The sequence below is a fragment of the Balaenoptera physalus genome (genome assembly GCF_965194825.1).
Source record: "Balaenoptera physalus genome assembly, chromosome: 4".
NCBI lineage: Eukaryota > Metazoa > Chordata > Mammalia > Artiodactyla > Balaenopteridae > Balaenoptera > Balaenoptera physalus.
Genome location: NC_138891.1, coordinates 84,422,575 through 84,438,035, shown reverse-complemented (window position 1 = coordinate 84,438,035; position 15,461 = coordinate 84,422,575). Strand labels below are relative to the sequence as shown.

At 38.9% G+C, this 15,461-nt stretch overlaps 1 protein-coding gene and 1 long non-coding RNA gene across 2 annotated transcripts in view; one reads left to right on the top strand and one right to left on the bottom strand.

Moving 5' to 3' along the window:
• Window positions 1–6,249, top strand: part of GAP43 (growth associated protein 43) — a 92,653-nt gene extending 86,404 nt beyond the window's left edge. The window contains exon 3 of the mRNA XM_082460110.1: window positions 5,622–6,249. Coding sequence (XP_082316236.1) covers window positions 5,622–5,710 — 89 coding nt within the window. The 3' untranslated portion in view covers window positions 5,711–6,249. The remainder of the gene's footprint in view (window positions 1–5,621) is intronic.
• Window positions 6,250–8,941: 2,692 nt separating this feature from the next.
• LOC309659894 lies at window positions 8,942–15,148 on the bottom strand. Its single transcript, XR_014263030.1, has 2 exons — window positions 13,942–15,148; window positions 8,942–13,911 (listed from the first exon to the last, which is right to left on the bottom strand). It is a non-coding gene; the product is annotated as an uncharacterized lncRNA (long non-coding RNA).
• Between the last annotated feature and the right edge of the window lie 313 nt (window positions 15,149–15,461).

Genomic DNA, 15,461 nt, shown 5'->3' with positions numbered 1-15,461 from the left:
ACAAGAGCTGCTTCCAGAATCTATTTCAGCAAGAATCAGAGAGCCAGTTAGAGACACATATTTCAAGGACCACTGTGAAATCATCCACCGGGGTCCCCTACCGCCACCCGGTTCCAAATGGATATAGAAATGACTTTCATATTTATTGCTGTCTTAATGTGGTCTTGATCTTTCTTAGGACTGGTAGTTGTGGGTCAAGGATATGAAAACTACTAGAGTTTTCCATATTTCAAATTTTATGAGATTCATTAGAGATGCTCAACTTTGCAAATCCAAGAGAAGTGGCCTAGGAGAAAATATGCCCCTTTGGGCTGAGCTCTTCTTGTCTAGATATTACTTTTTCCTTTATCACCCCTTCTCCCACAAACAATAATTACTAGCATATGAATTCCAAGAAGGCAGAGCTTTTTGCTTGATGTTTTCATTGTTGTATCACCACTGCACTGCATTGCATTTGAAATGCATGGCACAGTGTGTGGCATGTAGTAAAGGCCCAGGATCTTTTACTGAATAAATAAATGAATTAATGAACACATTTCTTTCTTCCCTTTTGAAGCAACCTTCAACTCTAGAACATGAAGAATACATGGCTTTACTGTCATGATGTTAACTTTCTCTTTTTAAAGTAACATGGAAATGGTAAAATTCATGGCAGCTGCTAGTGAACATCGTTATTCCTAAGAGGTCTTTGGGCCCAGAAGAAGTAATGTTTTTGTCAAGGCTAACATGCCAAGGCTGGAGAAGGGTATAGCTCTTTATCAGATTCTAACATTATCTCTTCAAATTGACTGTAATTTTTGAGAATTTATTTAATACAAATAATAATTATTAAAATTGCTCAATTTTATTTTATTAAGAGACAAATTTTTCCCCCTTTTAGACCAAACTGCTAAAACACGTCATCAGTTTTTGTTTTACTTATTTATTTGGGGGCATAGTCTATATCATAATAATTGGATTTCAGGGTTGATTTCTGGGGTGAAGACTGATTTTGGGGAATAAACCCATCCTAGGTAGAATAATAATGATTCCTAGTGAGGAAGCTCGCTAGTCACATGATATACACACATAGATAGGAGATATATACAGTCGACCCTTGAACAACACAGGTTCGAACTGCACGGGCCCACTTACATGTGGATTCATTTTAATAGTGAATACTACAGTATTACACGATCCGTGTTGGTTGAATCTATGGATGTTGGATGTTGGATACAGAGGAAGTGCAGATACGGAGGAACCATGGACACGGAGGGCCCACTATAAATTATACATGGATTATTTTCAACTACACAGAGGGTCGGCGCCCCCAACCCAGTTGTCGTTCAAGGGTCAACTGTGATTCACTTTGTGATCTTTCTTTTCCTGTAATGCCTTAACCAAAATAACAGTATTAATGTTAGGTTTTCATATTTAATATGAGTAAAAGTACTATTCAGAGCTAAACTGAAATAGGGAGAACACTTTCTACTCTTTAACTTGCTGGATTTCAGCTGTCACATCAGGCTTTCCTCATTCGCCAGCTCCGGGCCCATTTACTTCCCTCACTTGCTTTATGTCACTTGGTACTGAAAATCCCATTCAGTCTTTAGCTTCCACAGCCTCTTCTTAAGTAACAACTGTCTCAGAGAGAGGTTGAGCCTCTAGATGGGGAATGTGATTATTTACGCTAATTGAATCATGATCTCTGGAGTGACCAGCTGGCCTCAGCCATTCATCCATCTTTGAACTCACCATGATGATCAAACGTTTTGCATAAAATACTAAAAAGAATACATATTAACTCATCTCTAGCATTTACAAATTATGTAATTAGTGCCAGAAGGGGCCAAGACCAGATTTCATATTATTCAAGACTAATCAGAATTCTTCCCTCCATTCTGAACTGCTTTTACAAAGACCAATTTTTAGACTTCATAGTCTCCAGGCCTATGTACCTGTGGACCCCCTGCTATAGCTCCTACTATGAGCCCATCCACCCTTCTTGGGCAAAGGGACGAGCTGGGAGAGCAATGTAAAATAGACGCTACCTAGATGGCTCTGTCCTCAGTTGAAATTCACTGTTGCCATTCACAGAGAGTGTGTTCCTTTATCTTATTGTGCATCAGCTTCCCCGCCTATAAAACTGGGATGACAAAGGTAGCTGTGAGAATTAACCAAATGACATAAGTGCACTTAGAACTGTTCTAAACGTGTAGGAAAGACTCAAATATGGTAGCTATAGCTAAACACTTTATACAAGGGGTCAGGAAAGTTACAATTTATGGTTCTTTCCATAAAGACCTTCTTGACCTTCTCTGGTCACATTTGACCACCTGATATAATGGGGAAACCTGGACAAGTAGAAGACCTAGATTTTAGTCCTGGCTTGACATGAGCAAACCATATGATTTAGAGAAAAATCTCTTTATCTGAACTTCAGTTTCCTCTTCTATGAAATGAGGATGTCCATTCATTCTTTCATTCAGCAAGTATTTATTGAGGGCCTTTCCTGCACGAGGTTCTGTGCTGGACATGGGGGATTCAAAGTTGTACAAAAGTAGATACTGTCGTTACCTTTGAAGACTTATGGTTTAGTCACTGGGTGATCTTAGAGGTCCCTCTCACTGCCAATATTCTATAATTATGGATTTCATTGCCTATTAAATGTTTATTACAAAAAGCTTAAACAAGAGCGAGGGTATTTACTGGTTTTCTCACTTTCCTTCTCAATACCTAGAAGAATGTCTGGTACATTGAAGGTGTTCGATACCAATTTATAGAACAACTAAATGAACAAATAATTATATTTCAAACACTTTGAAGCATTTGAGAGAAAGAATATGTAGATATTGAAGCTCTTTTAATAAGGAACAGACAGCAATGACTTCCTGTCACAATAAACAGATGCATGTCAAGTTTCACCGTTTCTCCTGGGCCCAGGCAAAGAATGGCAAGAGAAAGTGGGGGAATTTGGAAGGATTTAACCTGATTCCACTCCAGAAGTGGACAGAAACTGTGGCTATTTAAAATTATCTGGATGTTTGTTCCTTCTTTTTCTCCTTTTGAACTGTGTTCCCTTATTTCACAAATATACCTCTGTTCTCACCTTAACCAGCCTGATTTCACCTTTTCTCTTGAGTTTCCTAATCTCCTTCAAATCATACATAATAGCTCCCAAGTTTTTATTTTAGTAAGAGAGGTTTGAAGTCTTCTCTTGCTCCTGTAGCTAATCCTTCTATGTTCTTCTAGACAGTTTAAATCAATATTCTGTTTCTTTTGCAGTTTGAAGAGGGCACTAAATATGTGGTTTCTTGGAACTGGTAAAGATGATAAACCACTGTGGGCATACCTGTAGTCTCCAAAGTTTGGGCATGGCTAGGGAACTAAATAAATTATCTGAAAGAATTGAAAATTGCTATAAAAAGATCTAACAAATATGGAAGCTTTCTTCTGATAGAAAATTAAATGATCCATTAGCGCACCAAAGTTCTATAATACACGAGGAACACTGCTGGTACATAGAGTATTATGAAGATCAGAACTCAGTTAGTTTCACCCAAAAATTTTTGTTGGAAAATGTGATCAGTGTGCTGGTTCTTCAAGAGTTAATAATGATCACTTTGGAGGGATCTAGTCTTAAAAAATTCTTTATGAGTAGTAGTAGATAGCCTCACTAGGATAACTACATTTTGAAAGTAACTTACAGTCTGTTGCAAACCCCACAAAATAAATCAGACTTAAAAACTTTGGTCAAAAACAAGTCATTGTAAGATAAAATGACCTATCATAGTTGCTACTTACCAGACCAGCCTCATTTGATTCTTAAAAAAAACACATCTATTTTCAAAACAATAAGCATTTTCTGCTACTGAAGAGACTTAAAAGAATATTATTAGATAGGTGTCCAAAGAAGGAATTCCAAAAATTATATTTAGCAGCAGTGGTCTTATTTGGATATAAATGTTCACCTTTATCTGAATATAAATATATAGCTGACTGATTTCAAAGAAACATACATTTTTATGAGCTCTTCTAATGGTCTCCTAGAAGTTCCCCATTTCTCTAGTCTCAACATCCCTCAAGTCTTAGAAATACTTGTGTGAAAAATTGACCCTTGGCTGGCATCTGGGAACTTGAATTTTGAGAGGGTTCTCACCACTTCCTAAAAGAGTGTTCACTGTGCCTAAACTCTTTGCGCCAACAATGTGGTTTATGCTGGACATCTGTTTTCCTCCTGGGAGTCTGGATTTGGTACATGCTAGGTAGAGGGTGCCTACACAACCAGTCTCCAATAAAAACCCTGGACTTGTAAGCTCAGGTGAGCTTCTCTAGTCTATGACATCTCACACATGTCACACTTCATTGCTGGAGGAATTAAGCACATCTTGTATGAGTCCGTGGGGAGTGGACTCATGGAATCTTGTGCCTGGTTTCCTCCAAACTTCGCCCCATACAACTTTTCCCTTTGCTTTTTTTGGTTTTATATCCTTTCACTGTAGTAAATGGTAGCCATGAGTAAGACTACATGCTGAGTGTTGTGAATCCTCCTAGCAAATCGCTGAACCTGGGGGGAGTCTTGGGGACCCTGATACAGGAGTTTAGTTTAATAACAGATGTGATGTCAAGGCAAATTCTCTTTCCATTAGCTGGCATACTAGTAAGCCGTCTGTAGTATGAAATCAGTTGACTGAGTTCTAGCAGGAAACCAGGCAGAAGAGTAATTAGAAAATCACCTCTTTCCTAAGGAAAAAAATGATCCTTTAAAAAGAAACAAAGTCTTTCTTATTAAGCAAAACACACTTGCCCTACGGATAAGTGTACTCATTTGGAATGTTTTTGACTGCCAGAAACTAAAGACTACTACAGTGGCTTAAAGAAGTTAGTCATTTGTCTCACATTAATAAGAAAAAGTCTGAGGAAAAGTGTCCAGGAGTAGTATGGTTGGTCACAAGTAGGTTTTTTTCTATCTTTCTGCCTTCATTATTCTTAGTGTATAGTTTTTATCTTCATAGTCACAAGGTGACTGCTACACTACCAGGTATTGTTTGATGTCACAGTCATCAGGAATAGGATAGAGTAAAGAGCAAACACCTCCTCTGGAGCCTTCCCAGGGAAGTCTGTCTCTATCGATTTGGCCATCACTGTGTGATATGGACATCCCTAGCTCCAAGGGGAGCTGAAAATGCAAGTATTGCCCTTTCCAGCCTTTATAATACTAGAAATAAGGGGTGAGAGAGTTGGAATGGATGTTGAATGATCCACATAAAGTATCTGTCATGATAAGTCTGACATTAATGCAAAAGAAATACAAGATCGTTGTGGACCCCCCCTGTGTGGATACCTTAACTGTAAGGCTGAGAGATTAAAGACCATGGTAGTTTCTCTTTAGTGAACTCCTCACCCACAATATCACGGCTTTGTTCCTGAGCTTTTCTCTATGTGTCACTGAACAATTTCCTGGGGGTAAACTCTTCTGAGCCTGGAAATTACATTACTGAGATAGCAATAATCTCTTTTTATCTTAAATCTTTTATGAAGTGGTATGAAAAGAAGAAATGCATTGCACTATTATCTGAACAGATGAGACAAAATACTAACTCTGCTTCCCCCGCCCTAACCCCATCTGTTTTCTTCTTCAGAAGCTGTAGACGAAACCAAACCTAAGGAAAGTGCCCGGCAGGATGAGGGTAAAGGAGAAGAACGCGAGGCGGACCAAGAACATGCCTGAACTTTAAGAAATGGCTTTTCACATCCCCACTCTCCCCTCTCCTGAACCCTGTCGCTCCTCACCCTCTTCTCAACTCCTCTCTGAAGTTTCCCTTCCTGTCCTGCTCACGTCTGTGAGTCTGTCCTCTCCCACCCACTAGCCCTCTTTCTCTCTGTGTGGCAAACATTTAAAAAAAAAAAAAAAGCAGGAAAGATCCCAAGTCAAACAGTGTGGCTTAAACATTTTTTGTTTCTTGGTGTTGTTATGGCGAGTTTTTGGTAATGATGATCCAATCATTTTGGGAAATTCTTGCACTGTATCCAAGTTTTTTGATCTGGTGCGTGTGGCCCTGTGGGAGTCCACTTTCCTCTCTATCTCTCTCTGTTCCAAGTGTGTGTGCAATGTTCCGTTCATCTGAGGAGTCCAAAATATCGAGTGAATTCAAAACCATTTTTCTTTTCCTCCTTTTCAATGTGATGGAATGAACAAAAAGGAAAAAAATCAAAACCCAGTTTGTTTTGAAAATAAAGAAATAAAGCAAATGTGCCAATTAGCGTTAACTTGCGGCTCTAAGGCTCCTTTTTCAATCTGAATATTAATAAACCATGAGAGTAATCAAACTCCCAACGGCTCTGTGTTTCTGTTCCACCTTCTCATGAGTTGGTTTGACACACTGGGATTCTTACATTTTATCTTTGTTCTGACCTCCCAGTCTGACACCAACCACCCTGACAAAGAAAAGATGGATGAAACCATAAGGCTTCAGTCAGAACCAATGGCGTAGGTCCTTGATGGGGCTCTTGGGTGCTATTTTATTTTGTAGGGCCGCTGTAGCAAAGTACCACAGACTGGGTGGTTTAAACAACAACAGACATTTATTTGCTAACAGTTCTGGAGACTTGAAGTCCAAAATCAAGGTGTTGGCAGGGTTGATTCCTTCTCAGAATTGTGAGGGAAGCATCTGTTCCAGGCCTCTCTCCTCAGCTTGTAAATGGCCATCTTCTTCCTATGTCTCTTCACATCATCTCTGGGTATGTCAATAGCCAGATTTCCCCTTTTTGCCATATTGGATTAAGGCCCACCCTAATTACCTCACCTTAACTTTATTACCTCTGTCCAATCCCTGTCTCCAAATAAGGTCTCATCTGAAGGTATTTGGGGTTAGGATTTCAACATGTGAATTGGGGGAGGAGGGGCACAATTCAACCCATATCAGGCACTAAGACTTGCTTCTACTAAAATCACTTCAGCGTATTTTCATGACTCAGGAGAAGTATCCAATGGAAAGTTATTCTAGGTTTTGCGAAGTTAAATAATGTAAGACATGCATAACTCTTAGAAACCCCCAGGCATTTGTTTAGATAATTTATTTTTAACCCAAGTATTGACATGGTCCATTTAATTTTTTTCAGTTTATTAACTTCTGTTGACTTATCCCCACACAAGGCAGCTGACAGACTCTTGATTAGTCATAATCATTGTTCCTGCCAATGGTGATAGTATACAAAGAAAAGGTCTATATTTAGCACATCTATCCTTTTCAAATTTCCTTCCAGTTTCTGTTTTCTAATACCCTCTACTAGAAGGTAAACAGTTCCCGTGAGAAACAAAGCAATGTCCCTAAATCTTGAAGCATCTGATGGTGTTCTTTTTCCCTCTAAATTTCCTAAGTCAATCCTGGTACAAATTCTTAACACGTCATACTCTGTCCTGACCCTGATTCTCATAGACAAGCATTGCCAATGGACTCCCTTAAGCTTTCTGCATTCATCTGCACATAGAATTTCCCAACAAGGAAGAGAAAATTGTGTCAAAGCCTTCAAAATAATGAAGATCATGGAAATAAGTGATCTTAGGAGATACAACCTACACCTTGGTAACTCTGCTCAGCTTTGTGTGGAGCTGGTGCCCAGTTAATGCTTTGAAGAAAGCTGATGTCACGTGAAAGATGAGTCCTTACTGGATCAAGGGGTTTTTCCTCACCACTGACACCAAGTGGAAGAAGAAATCACAAGGAAAAAGGTCTATAAGGAAAAGCATAAAAAGGTCAAAAGGAAAGCATCAATAACATATTAAAACAATTAAAGAGTTTTGAATTTATTCTGAGTTGGTGTGATTTCCACAGAAGACTTTGCAAGTATCTGGGACTCAATCTTGATCGGATTATGGTCTCATCAGATGTGAGAAAAGGTGTTGGAAAATGTTATCCATGGGTTGGAGCCATATTGTCAGGATATTGCTTTAGGAATTGTTTTACCCCAAAGATTTTTGGTAGGATAAATGCTTTCATTTCTTTCCCAAATCTACACTTCAAAGCAACATTCCTGTGACCTGACACAATTCAACTCCTTCAAAGTATAATTCTAAACTTCTTCCACTGAATCCATATTCATAGAAAATAATAGCATATGACATTTTAAGTCTATATTAACATACACTGTTCAGTGGTCTTACTAGTTGTGTCAGAGTTGGAATTTTGTTTTTACTTATGAATATCTATTTTTATTTGATTTTTAAAATCTTGTCTCCTTAATAGAATTATAAAAATGGAGGAAGACACATCAGAGAGGCTTGTAATGATCCTAAAAGACATGCCAAGGATAATTGCAGCCCTCACACTGGTACAAAACAATGTGACTCAAATATATACACAACACACACAAAGTCAGGTGATACTGGGAAATATAGACCATTCAAGATACAAAAACAAATAGATTCTAAATTCTGTTTAGAATTTGATGACTCTAAAACATCTACATCTGGATTACTGTTTAAAAAATAAAAACTAGGTTGAGGACAAGTTAAAAATCCCTCAACAGTGACAAGTGATTCTTTCAGGTGGTAATAAGATTATATTCTGGGCACCAGGCCCAATATTCAATTTATAACAAAACCATGGCCATGTCTGCATGAAGTAAACTCTTTGGACCGAGCTATGTTATTTAGGTCTAAAATGTTCTGGCATGATGTAATACATTTGATCTCTTTGAAGATGAAGAGGTTTCTAAAATAGAACCTTTTATTCCCATTGCCCTACACACACTTTGCTCATCCTTCAACCTTTTCCACCATCATCCACCCAGTGGCTTAGTTCAGAAATCTAGAAAGCAGCCTGATTCCTCTTTTTCTGATATAACATTTAATTCATGAGCAAACCTGCTGATGTTGATTCCAGAAGAGAATGAGGATAAAACGTGCCTGCTGTTCTGACCAAACCTATACTTTCCGTAGTTACTTTGAGGTGATCTAAGGTTTTTGGTTTTTGTTTTTGTTTTTTTTAGTAGTAGTCTCTTCCCATATTCAGCTCATAAGAGAGACTGAGGGGGGATTACCAACCTCTCTATCTCAACTCCCTAGAGAAAGGCACACTGGGGCTCTCAAAAATGCATTATTTCCAACATCTGCCAGTCCCAGGAAAACTGGTTTTGCAGTTGGCATGGAATCCTGAGCAACAGGAAAATCAGATTAATGAATGATTTCCATAGAGCATTATTAAGCTCACCACAAAGTCCATTAACTTTTTCTTTTACCTTCCATACATTGTCTGTTGTCATGGAAACAGCTTCTGCTAAGCTGCCTATAAAAATAATTTAATGATTGGTGACCCTTCTAGCTAAATGTTAGCTAATGAACATTAAAACTGTGGGCTTTTTTTATTTCAAAAACACTCACTTTTTTTCCCTAGGGGATTAAAACTCATGCCTGCCTATCATGTAGGAAAAGGCTGCGTCCACACTCACCACCTCTTTCAGTCACATATTTACTTGTATATAACTGCAATTTTGTGCTTCCTTCCTAGAAAGAAATTCACAGTCATAAGGAATGAGGGCAAGATTATAGCTATGAGAATGATGAGTCATTAAATGTTCTTGGAGAATTTTATTAAAGTGGCAAGGACATTTTAAATGTACATCTTCTAGCAGATTGGTTACCTGGTTTGTTTTTTTACAGGTATGCGTCCTTGTTGGTAAATACAGCATATTTAGTGTCACAGATGGTACCTTACTAAGTACATCTTTGATGAAGCGAGATGCCTCCACACAAAGAAAAATGTTGCCAATTAACATTGCCTTGTATATAATCAGGCTATGAAAGCACATGGGAGTGTCATAAGAAACTTAAAATAATTTTATTGTTTAATTACCCAAATAATACTCTTTCATTGTAGAAAGGTAGAAAATATAATTTAAAAAAGAAGTTAAAAATAATCTACAGTTTACCACCCAGAACTGAGCATCTAACCATTTAGAGATACATCTTCATATTGACTGTCTGTGTGCTTATCTGCCTTCCTCCTTTCCCATATATTATCCACTTATCTATTAAGCTATATTCATATGTGTATATAGATACATATTTAAAGCTAAATTAGGCTCATGTTGTACATATTATTTTGTAAGCTGCTTTCCACACTGCAGACATTTTCATTCAGACTGCTAAATAAGAGAGGACCTTGTGGTTTCCATGGCTGCTTTCCAGTGCCTTAGTGAAGCCTGAGGTAAAAGGAAAAATGTGCAATTCTGTATACACTTATTAAGATATCATTCTGTATTTTGAACCAAATGGGAAGTTTAATAAAAGCTCTACAATAAAAAACATAACTATATAGAAAGCTCCATGTTGCCCGATCAGTTGGCACACCACCGTCAGCTCTCACAAACCCACCTGCTGGTGGACATGGGCCGTGTTGCCAGGCCAGGGAGCTGAGGGTTGATGGGGAAGGAATGGTGCCATTGTGCAATAATGCAGGGTCATGAAACAAACAAAATTTTTTATTTGAAATTTTAATATTCTGTTTATCATAGATATTTTTACATTAATTTTGATTTTTAAAATATTGCATTAAATATTATTTATCTTGATCACTCATTTTTTGATATACCTCACTACCCTCACCCTAACCCTGGCCCTGCTGTCCCAAAGGGAATGCTAGAATTGTGTTCTCTAGATAAACATTTTCTAATGATGGCTGGACAGCTGTGATTATGTGAGGTCTTGGTGATACCCAGGGACTGTAAGGCTTGAGAGTGGGTTGGCCCATGAGGACCTGAGAATTAAATGTCTAATATTCCCAAAAGTTTCCTTGCTTTCAACAGATATAGACACCATGGAGTGGTTCCAAGTTGGTCAGGGCTGGGACGAACTGAAGAATTCATGACCTGGACTTCCCTGGTGACACAGCGGTTGAGAATCCGCCTGCCAATGCAGGGGACACGGGTTCGATTCCTGGACTGGGAAGATCCCACATGCCGCAGAGCAACTAAGCCCGTGAGCCACAACTACTGAAGCCCGCGCGCCTAGAACCCGAGCTCCGCAACAAGAGAAGCCACCGCAATGAGAAGCCCGCACACCGCAATGAAGAGTAACCCCTGCTCCCCTCAACTAGAGAAAGCCTGCACACAGCAGCGAAGACCCAACACAGCCAAAAATAAATAAAAAATAAAATAAATGTAAAGAATTCATGACCTACCTTAACATTCTGAAAATAAATTAAAAATAAAGAAGAATAATCTAGGGCTGCCAAACCAAACCACCAGTTTGCGATGCCTGGCGGGCTTTCACCACCCATCCCAGCTGTGTTTATGTCCATGCTGGGGAGAGCACGGTTATAAAGCAAGACTCAGTCACTTCAAAACTCATGTTTATGAAGGACTCATTGATTGTACACCATTGGTACAAATTTATTTTTAAACTCTAGATAAGAAGATGATGGATATTTCATTTTATGCAGTGAAGTAAAAAGAAGGTATCTCTCGCCCTTGGAATTTTTTTTAAGCCTGGAGGGAAGAATTATGCTTTTTTAAAATTCCCCACCATATTAGGGAAAAAATGATGCAGATTAGAAACAAAAGGAAGAGTTTTGTGTCTGTCTTTTTTCTACGCTCATGGTCCTTCCCCCTTCTTCCTTTAGTAAGTAGAATAGGGTAGTGCCTAGAAACCCAGGAGTGTTAATTAAGCAAGGGGGGATAAGCAGTGGCAGGGTGAGGAAAGCAGCACCTGGGTCTCAGCTCTTACAGCAGCAAGAGGCAGGGAAGGCTCTAAGTATCGCTTCCACCCGGGAGGGAAGTCAGCCTCTGCCTTAGCACTGGGGTCACCAACAGTGCTCTGCAGTGCTGCCCTTGACGAATTTCTAAACTCCTGTCAGCCTGGACCTAGGAATCCTGCCTTCCCCTCCCTGATGTAGCCCACCCTGTCTGCATAAACGATTCCTGCCAGACTGCAAACTGCTTAGGTGTGGGATTTTTGTCCTACTTAGTCTTATACTCTGGTTACCCAAGTGTCTGAAAATAGCAGGCAGATACGAAATAAATGCTTCAAGAATGCACGAATGGATGAATGAATAAATGAATGAAAGGGCTTTGATTCTTGCCTGTCACTCTCTACCTCTTTTTCCCTTCCTCCGGTTTTGCAAACTTCCCATGGGAGCTCCAAGTTGCAACTCAGGCCCCTTGTCTGAAAAGAGAGAGAAGTATTTGCCTGAGAACCTAGCACTCTCATGTATCTACCCAATGATGAACTTGGGGCAACAATGGCTACATGACTCTCTCAAGTCTTGATTCAGTCACTCAATGGTGGCTGAGAGATTCCAGCCACAGCAGCCTCCTCAGTGTCCCTGCTTGCTCCACTCCTGACATTGCATCCTGGTCCTCCATTGCCACTTCTGCCCCTTCTATTCCTTCTGCTTGAATGCTCTTCCCTAGAAATCCATGTGGCTCTTTCAAGTCAGTTCTGAAACATCACCTTCTCATCAGAGCCTCCCAAGAGCAGCTTGCTCAATATTTTCTATCACCCTTTCCTCTGAAAGTATTTCAAGTAGAGATAAGTCTTATCTCCATTAAAATACTGTATCATTTGCTCAGTTGCTTTATTCACCTATCTTCCATCACTAGACTATAAGCTTCATGAAATTAAGAACTTTCTCTCTTTTGTTTCTGTTTCCAGCTCTTAAGACACTGCCTGGCATTTAGTAGGATCTCAGTAAATGGAAATGAATGACTCTCTCAAAATTGTAATCACAAATTTTACTGTAAGTGTTCTATTTAAATTTGGCACATGCTTTTTGACCTTATCACTTTTAAAACAATAGAGTTATCCATAGGGCAGTGTCTCATAACATTACTTAGCAGTGGACGTCTCTTGTTCTTGCCCACCTGACATCCTTTCCATTCCTCTGGCAATAGACTACCTCTTTCTTATGTTGAATCTATGCTGTTTGGTTTTAATGGAGCTGACTCGGAATCTTTTCCTCTCTTCCTCAACATAGCATAGATATAAGAACCAGGCCTGGCCAATCAGACCATACATCTCCTGGACACAGAGATTGGCTTAAGCCAGTCCTCCCATGGAATTTTCTGCCAGAGATAGCAGGAAAAAAACTTTTTTCCTGGTAGCATTTCTAGACAAGTGAATGCATTTCACAGATGATGACTGTTTTCTCACCACATGGAAAGAGCCTACCCCCAAAATGGAAAGAGACACAGTCCTGGTAACATTGTTTGGCCGCCTAGTTCTAACAATGCCTGAAGCAAGTACTATTCTTGGACCTTTCAGTTATATGTGTTAATTCTCATTTTTGCTTGAGCTAGTTTGAATGGTGCTTCTGCCATGTACAATGTAAAAAATTCCTGATACATCAGTCCCTCCTTCTTGCCCCAGCTCCAGTAACCTCCCACCCAGTTGGTCCTGGTTCCTTGGCCCCTGGACATTTTCACAATATCTGTGGCATAAGCATGGTGATTTGCTCTCCAAGGTATATAGTATATCCTCATTCTTCCTTCACATGTTGATTTGATATTTTCAATATTTAACTAACAAACTGAAAATGCTGAGGGACAATACCATTATGGCTACTAAGGAGGAAAACATGGTAGCCAAGGTTGGAAGTGAGTTTCAGGGATGCCAATGACACTTTCCCCACCCCCAAACTCAGAGTGAAAGTCATAAAACATGTTGTATATTTAGAAGAATGGGATATTGGATGTGATCTAATTTTGAAATCATAGGTATCACCTTTAAATATCAAACCTTATTTTACAACAGAACAGCATATGGTATGAAAGTAATTATACATCTTAATGAACATGGATCCTTTCCTATGAGCAAATTATGTTGAACAAACATTTTTAAATATTTACTCTGGGTATGTTACTGTTATGCTGCAATAGAGTGGGTGTTTAATAACATAAAAATTAGTATAATTTTTTTGCCAGATGAGAAAGACACTATATATATATACATATATATATATATACACACATACATATATATATGTGTATATATATATATATTTATACATGATACACACACATATATGTAAATATGAGTATATATGCATGTATACATATGTACATATTTAATATGTGTATGGCGTGTGTGTATATATATGTAAGTGTATATAATAATTTGATACCGTGTAGAAAGTGAGATAAGAAATAAAAAATTGAAAACAAAAATAAAAACAAAAACACTGGAGCCTCACCTTAACAGCTGTAATAAAACCAGTTGTCACTAGTATCTATCCTGGATTTTTTCTAAAGGAATCAGGATATAGCAAGAACTCATTTAACCAGGGTATCACTTAAAATAGGGATGATTACCCAGCAACCCAGGCCTGCTCTGGAAAGGGGCTTTATTGTATTCCTGAACAGGCAAAGTCATGTTGTTTTGCCTCTCCTCTTTGCTGGCCTTTTCTCCAAATAGTCTTTGTGATGCATAAGTTGGTGCTATTGCGTCATGTTGTATATTATTAAGTTCAAATCCTTATCTGCTACTTTAAAGCCATTACCAGGGCAACTCAGATGGACTCACTTCTAGTTATACATGCTCAGTCTCTGTTTTCTGACTACTCTGCAGGAGCCTAGAAGCTGCTACAGTTTCAGGACATCAATTGATTCCACAGAAATGTATTAAACCCTTGCACTGCCCTAAACAGAGGAGATAGCACAAGAAATAAGACATGATCCATACAGTTAAAGGATGCTGACATGAAACAAGGGCAGGGCAGGGTTGTGAGGGCTGCCGTAGGGGAATAAACAGTTCTGTGAGAATCAGGTAGACGTGTACCTAAACTGTGCAGAGAATAATAAAGGCTTCCTGGAGGACAAGAAGAAGTCAGAAATGCTTAGTCTTAAGTGATGAAGAAGGCTGTTGGGTGAAGAAGTTGGAGAGAGATATTCCAGCCAGAGAGACCACCCTTAGACTTGAAGACACAAAACAACTGGATAGAATTGGACATGGCAAGAGGTCTGTATGTCTGGAGATTAGATTATAAGGGGATTGTGGTTTTGTATACAGATGAGGCTGGAAAAAAGTGCTGGAATTATTTGTAAATTGTTTAGAAAACTAAGGAGTTTTGACTTTATTGTAAAAATAATTGGTACATAGGGACTCAACTACTAGAATCCAACTGGGATAGAATTCAAGGGGTTTGTAAACTTAGATGGAAAATAAAATACATCTTTATTTTTACTGATTATTATGTAAAATAATAATTATTATAGTGTTTTCTTCTGTCTTTGTCTTCTTGGGCTGCTAAAACAAAATACATAGACTGAATGGCTTAAACAACAGACATCTATTTCTCACAGATTTGGAGGCTGGGAAGTCCAAGATCAAGGTGATAGCAGATTTGATTCTTGATGTGGACCCTCTTCCTGGCTTACAGATTGCCACCTTCTTGCTGTATCTTCACATGGCAGAGAGAGAAAGAGCTCTGGTGTCTTTCTCATCCCTCAAGGGCACTAATCCCATCATGGGGGCTCCACCCTCATGA